At 32.0% G+C, this 13,309-nt stretch overlaps 2 protein-coding genes and 1 long non-coding RNA gene across 6 annotated transcripts; 2 read left to right on the forward strand and 1 right to left on the reverse strand.

Annotated features, from left to right (window-relative positions):
• Positions 1–2,605: 2,605 nt before the first annotated feature.
• On the forward strand, positions 2,606–3,836 carry LOC139842665 (large ribosomal subunit protein uL16-like). Its single transcript, XM_071832783.1, has 3 exons — positions 2,606–3,034; positions 3,144–3,225; positions 3,631–3,836. Exons 1-3 carry the CDS (start codon positions 2,634–2,636, stop codon positions 3,697–3,699), a joined length of 552 nt encoding a protein of 183 aa, XP_071688884.1. The 5' UTR covers positions 2,606–2,633; the 3' UTR covers positions 3,700–3,836.
• A 2,802-nt stretch (positions 3,837–6,638) lies between these two features.
• Positions 6,639–8,952, reverse strand: LOC139843698 (cytochrome b-c1 complex subunit 8-2, mitochondrial-like). Its single transcript, XM_071833839.1, has 2 exons — positions 8,682–8,952; positions 6,639–6,870 (listed from the first exon to the last, which is right to left on the reverse strand). Exons 1-2 carry the CDS (start codon positions 8,849–8,851, stop codon positions 6,822–6,824), a joined length of 219 nt encoding a protein of 72 aa, XP_071689940.1. The 5' UTR covers positions 8,852–8,952; the 3' UTR covers positions 6,639–6,821.
• Positions 8,953–9,381: 429 nt separating this feature from the next.
• LOC139843568 (uncharacterized) lies at positions 9,382–12,301 on the forward strand. 4 transcript variants are annotated; one of them, XR_011757621.1, is made up of 4 exons: positions 9,382–9,887; positions 10,093–10,267; positions 10,370–11,123; positions 11,891–12,301. It is a non-coding gene; the product is annotated as an uncharacterized lncRNA (long non-coding RNA). The 4 variants fall into 4 exon arrangements; XR_011757618.1 differs by having other exon boundaries at positions 10,370–12,301; XR_011757620.1 differs by having other exon boundaries at positions 10,114–10,267; positions 10,370–12,301.
• The last annotated feature ends 1,008 nt before the right edge of the window (positions 12,302–13,309 follow it).

Here is a 13,309-nt window from a genome sequence, read left to right on the forward strand (position 1 = left end):
GCAAGACAACTACTTAAGATATATTGTTATGTAAACCAAATCAACACTAATATCTATCTACCTATATATTCATATAAAGTATTAAAATAATAGTTACTAATTACCTTTAATTTTTTATAATAATGATATCTATAGTTAATATTAAAATTATATAATGATGATATCATTATTAGGCTAACTAATTTGTAAAGAAAAATTAAATAGAAAAAGAAAAAAATGTAAGCATGGTAGGTGATGTCATTAATCTAAATAATTATGAATTAAAATTAAATCTTATTAATTAATTATTATTATTAAATCTTATTAATAATTATTTTAATTATTAAAATTAAATAATTTTGAATTATCTTAATTAATCATTTTGAATTGAGTACGTGAGAGTATAAAAGTTAGACAGAAGGAAACTAATTCTAAATTTATATTTTAATTTACACTTTTAAAATAAAATGACAACTACTATTATCTCTTATGATTTGATGTAGATTGTTTAATATGCATTTTAGGTGTTTGATGAAATGTTCAGCTGACGAGTTTCTTAGTCGGACTATGTAGTTCCACGGGTCATTAAACTAAATGACTTTAGCATTTATATTCACTTAATACCTAAAACATATCATTAAACTGTTTCGTTTAAACAAACTCATGGTTCCACAGGTCATTTCACTAGTCATTATTTTATATTAAGATTAATTCTAATTAAAAAAGATACAAAATAAAAACAAATAAATGACGATAATATATGAATGCCTATTTGGAAAGTAGAAATAATTAATAAAAATATCATTTAATATTTAATACGGTTTTATAAATATATATCTCATAACATCTCCACCATATATTATCATAACTCTTTTTCTCAATCCGTAAAAACCTTTACAACTCTTTTTTCTCAATCTCTATCATATTATCCAATAACCTTTTGTTTCCAAAAAGCATGTATAAATCTTCATGTCATTTTTAATGGTTTTTTCAAAGAATTATTATCTTTTATGTATTTTTTGATGATGAAATTTATCACACCTTGGATGTTTTATTATTATATGTTTGTTAAACAACAAGAATCTAAAAATCGATAACATACGTCAAATCATATTGTGACTATTTAAAATAAAGGTATATAGTATGATAGAAGAATTCAAAAATAATCATGATTTTCGTAAAATTGACTCTTTTAATGTTAAATAATTACCATTTATGATAATGAAAATAATAATTGTAATAAAAATTGGAAGAGAGTAGTGAGAGAATTAATGTAGTTCATTTATTATGATCAAGTTAACAACGACAAGTTTCTTAGTTAAAATTTGTATAGTCCCACAAGTCATTAAACCAAATGACTTTAACATTTACATTCACTTAATACTTAAAACATATCATTAAACTATTTCGCTTAAACAATCCCGTAATTCCGCGGGTCATTTGACTAGTTTATATATTGATTGCTTGATTTTAGGTTGCTTTTATTCTACCAAATCAACCATTTTTTTAGCAATTCCAAAATAAATCATAATTACATAAGCCCAGTTTAACAAGAGACCCAATATCATATATCATCTGATTAAGGTAAGGTAATAAATAAACACAAGCCCATAAAGCCCACATGTATACCCATCTATCTATGCCCCATAGTATAAGTGCAACTTCATAATCTAAAATCTAGGGTTTATTTTGTGGTACAATTAACGCGGCAGCAATCACCCAATTTTTCGCCATGGGAAGAAGTATGTCGTCCATCTATTCACTCCAATTTCATATAGTCTTTATATTTTTTGTTATTCAGGTTATGAAATGTTTGATAATGTGCTATATAGCTGGCGATTTGCACTAATTTTACTGGTAGTTGAATGTTTGTTCTTTGGTTAACAAGATAGTTTTATAATCGAAATTAGTAATGAGATTCAAAGGATAATACAGTTGAATGAAAATGCAGTATTTGTGTAACAATATAATTTGTTTAAGAGTTGTACTTTTTACATTTATATGCTATGATTATGAAATTAGCTAGTGTTTAGGGTAAATGATTATTGTTAATATGTAATTTGTTGATACTTGTGATTGATGTACTTGTTCTTTAGGTCTTGCTAGTTACATATATTATTGGCAAAGTTTTCAATGAGATATAAATAAAACGGAGTAATACAATGGTATGAAAAATGTGTTTATTTGTTGGTATTGATCAATAGCTGTGCATAACAATTTTATTGATGATAAATAAATAACAATAATATGATTGATTCCTCTTTTAATATGAAACGTTACAAGGCTCTTAATGCGATATGATTATTATTGTATGTTTGATAGTAGAACTCGATAGAAGAATGATACAGCTGATAATTAGTTGATATTGATAAGGTACTTTTACATAACTATATGATCTGTTCCAAATGTTTTGCTTATATATTTTACAAGTTTCATTGTCACACTAATGACCTGTTATGCTCGTTTCAGTTGTTTGTATTACTACTGATGGCAGTCATCGTAGCTTATATATCTTTAAGATTTAATACATTAATAGTGTTTAAAATGGTACAGGACCAGCTAGGTGTTACCGCCAGATCAAGAACAAGCCGTACCCAAAGTCTCGTTACTGTCGTGGTGTCCCCGACCCAAAGATCCGTATCTACGATGTTGGAATGAAGAAAAAAGGAGTCGATGAGTTCCCATTCTGTGTGCATTTGGTCAGTTGGGAAAAAGAGAATGTGTCTAGTGAAGCACTTGAAGCTGCACGTATTGCGTGCAACAAGTACATGACTAAGTTTGCTGGAAAAGATGCTTTCCACTTGCGGGTCCGGGTTCACCCGTTTCATGTACTTCGTATTAACAAGATGTTGTCGTGTGCTGGAGCCGATAGGCTTCAAACTGGTATGAGAGGGGCTTTTGGTAAGCCACAGGGTGTGTGTGCCCGTGTTAGTATCGGTCAAGTTCTTTTGTCTGTTCGATGCAAAGATGGGAACAGTCAGCATGCTCAGGAGGCGCTTAGGCGGGCTAAGTTTAAGTTCCCTGGTCGTCAAAAGATTATTGTCAGCAGGAAGTGGTATGACTAATGTTAATTACTTCGTAATGGAAGCTTTCTGATTCATTCAGTTGTTTATTTTGTAGATACATGAAATGAAATACTTATATATTTTTTTTGGTCATTGTAGGGGATTTACTAAGTTTAGCCGTACTGACTATATCCAGTGGAAGTCTGAAAACCGCATTATGAATGATGGTGTTAATGCTAAGGTAATTTTTCTTATCGTCATAAAACATGAAATGCCTATTATAACCCTTAGTTTAATTGAAGTTTTAATTTTTAATACATCCTTGATGTAACATTTGACTCCATTTTTTAGTCGGTAAATCACTAGTAGATGAATACAATATCAAGTGATTGCATGCTGTAACTTTTTACTTGCGTATATCACTTTTTACTTGCATATATCGCCTATATAGTAAATAAATATTAGTGCAACATTAGTGTTTTCTTGATGAAGGTTCTGCATTTTTAATTCATAAAATTTATTGATGCTCATTATAACAGATGTTCATTTGCCTTTTTAATTTTTGTTTATATTATAGTTTCATACATAAAAGCTAACTTTTTTGTGAGGTGCTTGTTGACGAATATTAATCATCTTCTTGATGCAGCTTCTTGGATGCCATGGACCTCTTGCAAACCGTCAGCCTGGAAGAGCTTTCTTAGACGCTGTTGCATAAGTTCATCTCAGAAAACCGTGCCCTTTTTCTTGTTTACTAGAATGTCATTTGTTGCATTTTCTTTCTCCTTTGTGTTTGGGCTACTCCATTGTACTGAAAGAATACTTTGTGTTATGAACTCAAAACTTATTGGGTTTTGATATGTTTCTTAGACCAACCATTTGGTATGTTCTCTGTTATTGCTTCTTTATATGCTTGCACATAAATTTTTTAGAAGATTTGATAAGGTTAAACAAAAATTATAATGTCATATGTGAGCAAAATACAACAACAACAAAACTGAATACCACGTAAATGGTGTATGGGGGAGGTGAGATGTAGACAATCCTTCCCCTATCCGAGAATAAAGACAAGTCGTCGGACTAGGAGCTCTACTAGCGTGGGAAATTGACTTAATGAAAGAGAAATTGGTGATCTATCCCTTACCCAGCAGCCAAGTAAGCATTCGATAGCTCTTGGTGCAATGCGAGTACCAAGGTGACTGCGAGTACCAACAAGGTGACTGCGTGCTAGCTCTTGGTGCGTTATTGCGAACATGGTAAGCATACAACGATACCAAGTTGACTGCTCTTGGTTGGTGCGTTATAACACTCTCAAAAGTAGAGAAAGTCATCCCTCTCTCTATTCGACGGATAGAAAGATTGCTTCCGAGTGGACCTCCGGCCAATAAGTAGGAAAAAGTTTTTTTAAAAAAATAAAATTTAATTAAAAATAAAATTGAGACGCCATGAAAATGATAAAATCAAATTTTAATAGTTTTAAATCCTGCATGAAATTTAATTTAGGCTTTAAGAGTCAGTCAAGTCGTCAATTAATCGACGCTTGATGTCGACTCAATAATTAGAGCCGTATGTGAGCAATGAACTAACAAAAACTGTCAGGGTCTGTATTGTTTGTCAAAAATCAATCTGTTCAAGAAGACATAGAATCGGACACTCAAAAGTAAACACCCTCCAACCAGATCCTGTATGAAAAACTAAACAGTTTTGCACAGATTGAGTGCTGATTTAGAAAGTGTTACTTTCGTGCCCTTTTGGTCAAATTGTGGGTTATCCAACTGGAGACAAAAAATATGAAAAATCTACTACTAATAATTACTATACTTAAAACCAAGAGAAAAACTTATACCCTAGCTATTTGACATCCGTTTGAAGAGCATGGCTTATGGCCTGTTCACTCATCTACGGCCCACAATTAAGGTTTGACTTGAATGAATGAGCGATTAGCCAACTTTTGACTACAGGTCAAACCGGTTCGGTTCTATAGTTCTGGGTTCTACCAGAACCGGTTTCTCTAGGAATCGGTTTTGGATCTCATGTCAGATTTTCTCAGATCAGGTTATGGTTGTGCATCTCTACTCTCTAGTTTCTACGACTATATTAATTACTCCCTCTCTAAACGACTAGGGATGAAAAAGACTCGTACATGATGGGTATACCCGAAACCCGACAATTTTAGGCCGGGTTTGGTTCCGGGCATTCGGGTCGTGAGCCAAGTATGGGGATGTCTTCTTCTTCGCGGGTTCGGATATAAGAATAATAAAATTTAGTAACAATAATATAAGCTATAATGTGATATTGTACTATTATTTCATATTTATATATAAAATTCAGATTTAGTACTCATTAAATAGTATTATTGAAACAAAAATTAAATTAGGTGAAAGGTGAATGAGAATAACTAACAACGGGGATATTCGATACCCGTGAAAAAATTTCCAAAACCCGAGGGTTAGTAAGTAAATGGGGATCCCCGTTTACCCGTGGGGAACATGATAACCCGACGATTAGTAAGTAATGGGGACCCGACGGCTATGGGTCCAGGTTTGGGACGAAGTTTCTTAATCGAGTTCGATACCCGTGAAAAATTTTCCAAAACCCGAGAGTTAGTAAATGGGGATCCCCGTTTACCCGTGGGGAAACATGATAACCCGACGATTAGTAAGTAATGAGGATCCGACGGCTATGGGTCCAGGTTTGGGACGAAGTTTCTTAATCGGTAAGTAAATAGGGATCCCCGTTTGCCCGTGGGGAAACATGATAACCCGACGATTAGTAAGTAATGGGGACCCGACGGCTATGGGTGCAAGTTTGGGACGAAGTTTCTTAATCGGGTTCGATACCCGTGAAAAAATTCCAAAACCCGAGAACAAGTAAATGGGGATCTCAGTTTACCCGTGGGGAAACATGATAACCCGACGATTAGTAAGTAATGGGGACCCAACGTCTATGGGTCCGGGTTTGGGACGAAGTTTGTTAATCGGGTTCGGGTCTAGGATTACCTAGACCCGGCCCAAACCTATCCGACCAACTAAGCCAATGTTAGGAATTAGGGCTCCACGAGAATAAAGAAACAAGGCTTATGACAGTTAACTAGGCATGATTAGTTGAATTTAAACCAAGCTGGATATCAGTAGCGTATCAGCTTAGAGGTACAGTTTTTGTTTGGACTCAGTCACTTACAAATGAGATCATTTAGACACCTTCTGTCTAAATTATAAACGAAAGCTGATAGGTCACAATCAGGTGTATTCAAATGCCTTTAGCTTAGCAGAAATATAGGGGGGAAGTTTCAATTGAGAAAAACGCATACAATTAGGGTGATTGTGCAAGTATTTGCAGTTTATAAATTTACTAAGGTGAGTAAAGCCTTTGGGTGAATATTTGTGTAAGTAGTCATTCAAACCATATTTAGCGCCCCATCCTGCAAAATAGCTGTTCGAAACTACCCAAAAAATGACAGCAGAATTTCAATATGAAAACATCTTCGGACACGCATATATCCATATACAAGGCTGAACATGCGAAGCCATTTCTGACTAGGCGCAGAAATGGAATCAAAAGAAAACAGTATCATTTTTTCATCAAAAGAATGTTACATGACAAATGCATGCACATGATGGCACGATAATATGTTTCATTTCACTCGACACAAATGGGAATAACAAACATAACTGAGAATTGACATAAAAGAGTTGTCTAAGCTTTCAACATATATAATTCAACTGACAACCAAAATAAACTGTATTTAGTCAGAATAACAAACAAACTTCATTTATTCGATAAGAAGAACAGGCATTGATATTGTCTATCATGTTTCAACACATCATTGAAGGGTATTGTTCAGTACCTATGCTCCAATTTCTCTGCTTCCTGGTAACTCTTGACATACCTGCAAACAAAAATAGCTCAGCATCATTGCAGAGTTTAAAGAAAAAAAAATGGTAACTACCAATCTCTTACGCCACCTTTAACTCGATGTAAATTCAATAGGATACAAACTGCTGGTGCGAAACCATATATTATTCTTAAAGACTGTCTTTCTAGTTTCTTTAGCCTCCATCATATTCTAGCACAGTACCCATACAAACTCAAAGAATGTATAAGGCGCTATAATTACATATGTGTGTAACAGCTTAAAATACAACTATCCGAAAGGGATTTTATAAATACCCAAAAATGGTGCGTCAACATCATGTAATAGTTACTAGCTCCACATAATTCATTACTAGATACCTAAACAAACCCAAAATCTATAAAAATAGCAACAAACTTTCCAAACCTTGTTGCTGCTGAAAGATATACCAAATAAAAAACCGTGAGACACAAAAAATATAAGTAAACTTCAGTATTTTCTATCGGCCTCCTATGTCTCAATGTCTTTCATTATTTCATTGTTATTATCTATAGACTACATCTTTTGAATTAAGTTCTAGCTTTCAAATTAAGAAAAAACAAAACGAAACAAAGAAAAAAGATGCAAATAAACTTTGATAGAGAAACTAGAGTAGTACTAGAACAAAAAATTAATTATATACAAATCAAATAAAGAGGGAAGCTGAGGAAGGGATATGATAATCATTTTAAGTAGAAAATTAATAATTAATTTGGTGTTACATTGACCATAAAGCTCGACACATATAACAAGATGACCACACAGTTCAATCACTTCACATTTCCAATACTATATGATAACTAGTAACAATTGCCTGGTCTTGGGTAGATTTAACTATATCTAAAAAGACACTAATCAGTATATAACATAATCTACACTGCCTTCACCCCACATTGTGTTTCTTTTCTAATAATGAACATATGAACGGCTGCACCCTGTGCCAGAGTTTTTCTATCCATAGAGTTTTTAATGAAAACTCTTTAAGAGGAAACATATAGTGCAAGCCTGGAAGGTTTATTTCTTTTGCCATGTTCTAGTTACTTACCAGAAATAAGGTTGTTGTTACTTGTTGACTGAACATTCTGTTAAGACTACAAGTAACTTCTTTTATTTGATACTCCGTAGTAGATATAACGCGGATCCCCACAATGAAAATGATAACTTGAATACATATAAATAAAGACTTAGTAATGTCATTTTTGTGTTCTAATTGCACTAAATTTATAGCTAATTTTATCTAATTATCTTATTATAATTGAATGCTAGTAATCTTAACTATACACACGGTCATAATTAAAACGACACCCGCTCAATTAAGATAAAACATTCATAACAAAGCCATGAAACCATTGCAAGTAAAACACAAAATATATTTAGTAAAATGCACTTCATTCAAATATATAAGATATCATCTGCATCACAAAGTCACCTTTATATCTATATCATATATCTATTAACATTACAAACTCCACTGTTAGGCCTATCAAAATGTTACATCAACCAATCAGAACATTAAATCTAACTAGCATAAGCATAAAACTATGAGTACCTACTAAGAGGAATTCATATGAAAAAAGTAACATCAGAAAACACACCAAAATGATAATAGCACAAATCCATAGCTATTAGAAATATAACTAACTAAAATGCAAATAAAAATTAGATCACAAGCTACGAAAATTAAAACAAAAGATATAAAATTAACCAAACTAAAATATTAGATTTATAAATATCCAATCTAAAAATACAAACACATATATACGTACGTATATGTAGATTAACATATTAAATATATATAGAGTACTTACGAGTAAACGCCGACAATAGGTCCAACGAGAAGAATGGTGTTAATCCAGTTATCGGTGACCTTGTGAGTAACTTTATGCGTGAATTCCTTCCATAGACCAGGCATCACTTTTTGTTGAAACGGAGATAGGCCGTACACAACCGATCTGATCTTCACCGGAATTTTCCCCATCGTAAATTGCTCCGATCTGATGAATTGAGATGAGAGTTAGGGTTTGAAAATGTAATAAAGGAATAACAAATGAGGACAGGACCTCAAAATGAATTGGAATTGGTAGAAACGCGAATACGAGTTTGGGCTTTATAATTGGGCCATGACATACGGGTATTTTTTTTTTATAGGTAAATTGGCTAAAATCTATTATCTATCTATCTATCTATTCTATCTATTATACATATACATATACATATACATATACATATATATATATATATATATATATATATATATATATATATATATATATATATATATATATATATTATATTTTATATATATATATATATACTATAACTATATATACTATAAATCGTGAAGCTTTTACTGACATGTTACTCCTTAATTTAACCTTAATCAAGTCTGCTTACGTGTTAATCTCTAAGATAATCACAATTAACAGTAATTAACAATTAAACATTCCACACTGGCAAAAACAGTAGGAGGCTTCACAAAACCTTATTCCCCAAACACTTAATCAAACCTTATTCCACGGCACTCTGCATCTCATCGCCTACAATCCCTAAAACTCAATTGATTCAATCGGAGAATCCAACCCCTCGCATACGAACCCAATACCTCAATTGATTGCAATGGAAAACCCAATGATTAATGATTCGAAATCAAGATCTTGCGTCTGAAAAACCTGGCCAACAAAAATTCAAATTAGGGTTTTGAATACCACCCACAAACGCACTACAACAATTTTCTCCCAACTTATTTACACCTGGTAATCAATTCTATTCCCAAATCTCAATCCAACCGGAATATAATCGACAGATTTGGATTCATGTTGCTCCATAACAGCTCTGGATAAATAACTGATAATAACTACGTATCGTGTACTAAAAGAAACGGGATAGAATCGAAAAATTCGGTTTCATCGACGATAGTTTACGGTTATTCAAGATCATCCATGCCAAATCTTCTCTTCTCTCTTTCTTTTCTCCGGATTCGTACAATCTAAAATATATATACATATATATGTCAGGTATGTCTTCAATTTTTGTGTTTAATTATGTGGTTTTTGGTTTATAATTTTGTGTTTATTTTGTATTAAGTTTGTCTTTTTTTTAGTATATCGGATTGATTTCTTACAACTGACAACCGATATATAGATGTTTGATATATATATATATATATATATATATATATATTTTTTTTTTGTTATGTGAATTGATTTTAAGTATTTTCAGTATTTGGTTGTCCACATTAAGATAGTAGGGAAATCAATGAAAGTGTCGATATGACATCAGCGAGACGTAAAGAAACGGAATTCTTTTCAAACAGCAGAGAATACAAGCATGTGGCTTCGAAAATGGGGCTCAGAGTATCTTGCAAAGATATTATCAAAGGTTGTATCTTCAAAATGTAAGATATAAACTAAAAAGATTTATAAATCTAAAAGATGTAGAGGATATTAAATTATAAATCACTGCACTTGAATCTAATAGTTTGGATAAATTAATGCAGGGAAAGTTGCTTAGGATAATGGATATATGACGGGCTTTTGATCAAATATACAAAGAGCATCTAGACGGGATGTAAGAATGTGAGCCTTACTCACTGAATGTGACATCTAAGTGATTAAATCCGGTTAGGTTTTCTGATTAAAACAATTCGTAGCATGTGTTCTGATTATGCACAAGTATATATAACTTGTGTTTATCGAAATCGGGAGATTTGAAAGTACAACAGTGAAATATACATGTGAATTTATATAAATTTAAAACCCAATAGAAGATAAAAGTAATCTCATCTCATGAATTATCAGTATGCGGTATAAAGTAACTTAATACGTTTGCTTTCGGTTAGCTCCACAGGTTGAGTTGTGAGAAATTAAGTGTTAGTTTTGGTTTCACAGAATTGAGATCAATGATTTAAAAGCTGATGTTATCAATTTGAATTACTTGATCATTTTCAAAATAATATTTTATACCGACCAATGGGATAAGACATTGTTATAGGTAATACAATTGTGTTCACATTATGTTAATTTTCTCAATGCATTTGTGCATGATCTGGACATAGATTTGCTTTAGTCAGGTTACTTATTAAATTGCGTTTATGGAACTTGTGTGTTTGGTTTAAATTTTACGACAGATGGAATATGGTGCTACTTAGTATTATAGGTGTTTCCGTATTTAACTTCACCTACAGTAAGATGGTTGAACATAAAAGAGCGCCTTTTGGCTGCATGCCCAGCATTTCCCGTTGCAACTAACTGGTGTGTTTTTTTTCTATTGTAGTATAGAGTGATTATGGTGTTTATTGCTAAATCAAGAAACTTGATGTTTGATCTTAGTTTAACACACACTTTTGGTTTAGCTTACGGCTCATTGATTTTCATATCATGTATGTTGTTGCTGTTTATTAATCTAATGTTTACGACCAGGCTTGAATGTGTGTTACCTTTCACAATTAAGAGTGCGTGGTACTTTATGGGAGAATGTAGAAACTGAACGTGGTAACTAGGTGACTAATTCTGTATTTGTTATTTTTTATTGTTATAACCAATATTTGGGTATTAATTATTTAAAGTATACTTGAAATTTTATATGATGTGGTGTTGTTACTTAAGCATAATCACATTTTATATTTGCTATTTTTTATTGTTCACGACGCTTAGCAAGGAGGTACGTGTGTTGTTACTGAAGCATAATCACATTCTTTTGGGCCTAATACATCAGTTTTTAGTACTACTAATGTAGGGTAAATGTGTTTTTCAGGTATTGGGAATTCATATGTGGTTATATGTACTGCTTTAGTTCATTTACTTGAATATATGTTGAACCACATATTCATTAATGCATAAGCTAATAGGTTTGTTGTACTTAATTTTAGGTTGAACAACACAACAAGATATTCAAGCTAATATGCTTTTTTGTATATAAAAGTTTTATATCGCTATCTTTATTTTTTATTACCTGTTTCCCCTTAACTACGTGGCATGCTATCGTTGTAGTTATTAGGTGTCGTTTTTTCTGTTTGCAGGTTATCGTGTGTGAGTTTACTGTCGTCATTGTTAGGTAAGTTTTGTTTAAGCTTATTGTTTTTTATCTTATTTCAGTTACTTATGCAATGCTATTTTGGTAATGTGTAATGGGATCATGTTAGTTATTTAGCATAGATTAGTAGGGTCTTTAAGTTAATGGTAACAGGTATTGTTAATAGGATGTTTGTGAATTGATTAGCTGTGTCAATAAGTTATTTATTGACAACTAGGTGTTGTGAATTTTGAAAAAAGGATGGTTGTGAATTGTAAATAGGATGGTTTTCTTATTTTATTTGTAATAGGTGTTGTGTATTGTGAATATGATATTAAGTTATTTATGCGATCCTGGTTGTGAATTGGTTCGCTACAAGATACGGTATCAAAATGTAAAAGTAGCCATTGACTATTTTTGTGTGTCTCAAAATGGGTTTCAAGAAACGGGTCATATTTTAAAACTGTAGAAAGGTTAATTTTTACTGAAGCGAACCAATTAATATACTTTTATACATAACATTTTGTCAGGTTGTATATCACTTTGTTTCGGCAAATTTGACCACTACCACTCAGCATATATGTCTATAATATGTAGCATGTTTTCTACTTTGACTTGGCAAATTTCACCAATTTGACTAACTCTGGGATATGGATCTGTGTAGAGAAAAATGCATTTTTTTTTAAAGTAACTGCAATGTAATCATGTAAGACAATCATGTATTAGTTTATCTTTATTTCGCATATCAACGAGCCTCCTTTATTTATGAAAATTCATGTATTGTTCTTTTTATAATTGATTATTTCATTAATTTTTATGCAACGCACATGCTCATAAATGAGACGTTAAAATGAGACTATAAATAATTGATTGTTGAATTGTAAATGTATTTATTAATAGCGTTTATGATAATAATTTTTTTAATACTATAGCTTTCAATACAAATATCAACAATTATGACGGGTATCGTCATTCTAATTTTATAACATTTTCAATTGGTATTTTTTGAAGCTGCCGTGCAACGCACGGGCTTTTAAAATCTAGTATATATATATTTTTTAAGTCTTGAAACAATATACAGTATTCTTTTTAAGAAAAAAATGATAACCATTAGGTCGCACATAAATTTAGTCGACCACCTTATTATTTTGATCGACCACCTCCTTTGCAAAGTGGTCGATCATATTGTCTTCAGGGAACGGTCGACTACAGTGTTATATATAGTCGATTATATAGTCAATCAAGTTTATAAAATTGTCGACCCAACAATTGATCGACTTTAAAATAAACACACATTTATATAAAATAACCACACATTTATATTTATATAAAATAACAATACAAACACACATTTATTTAACATCAAATTGTTAGAAATATGTTCTCGGGTTGGCTACGGTTCGATCGTGGTTTGACCGTGGTACAT

This window comes from Rutidosis leptorrhynchoides, chromosome 4 (assembly GCF_046630445.1).
Source record: "Rutidosis leptorrhynchoides isolate AG116_Rl617_1_P2 chromosome 4, CSIRO_AGI_Rlap_v1, whole genome shotgun sequence".
NCBI classification, from domain to species: Eukaryota; Viridiplantae; Streptophyta; class Magnoliopsida; order Asterales; family Asteraceae; genus Rutidosis; species Rutidosis leptorrhynchoides.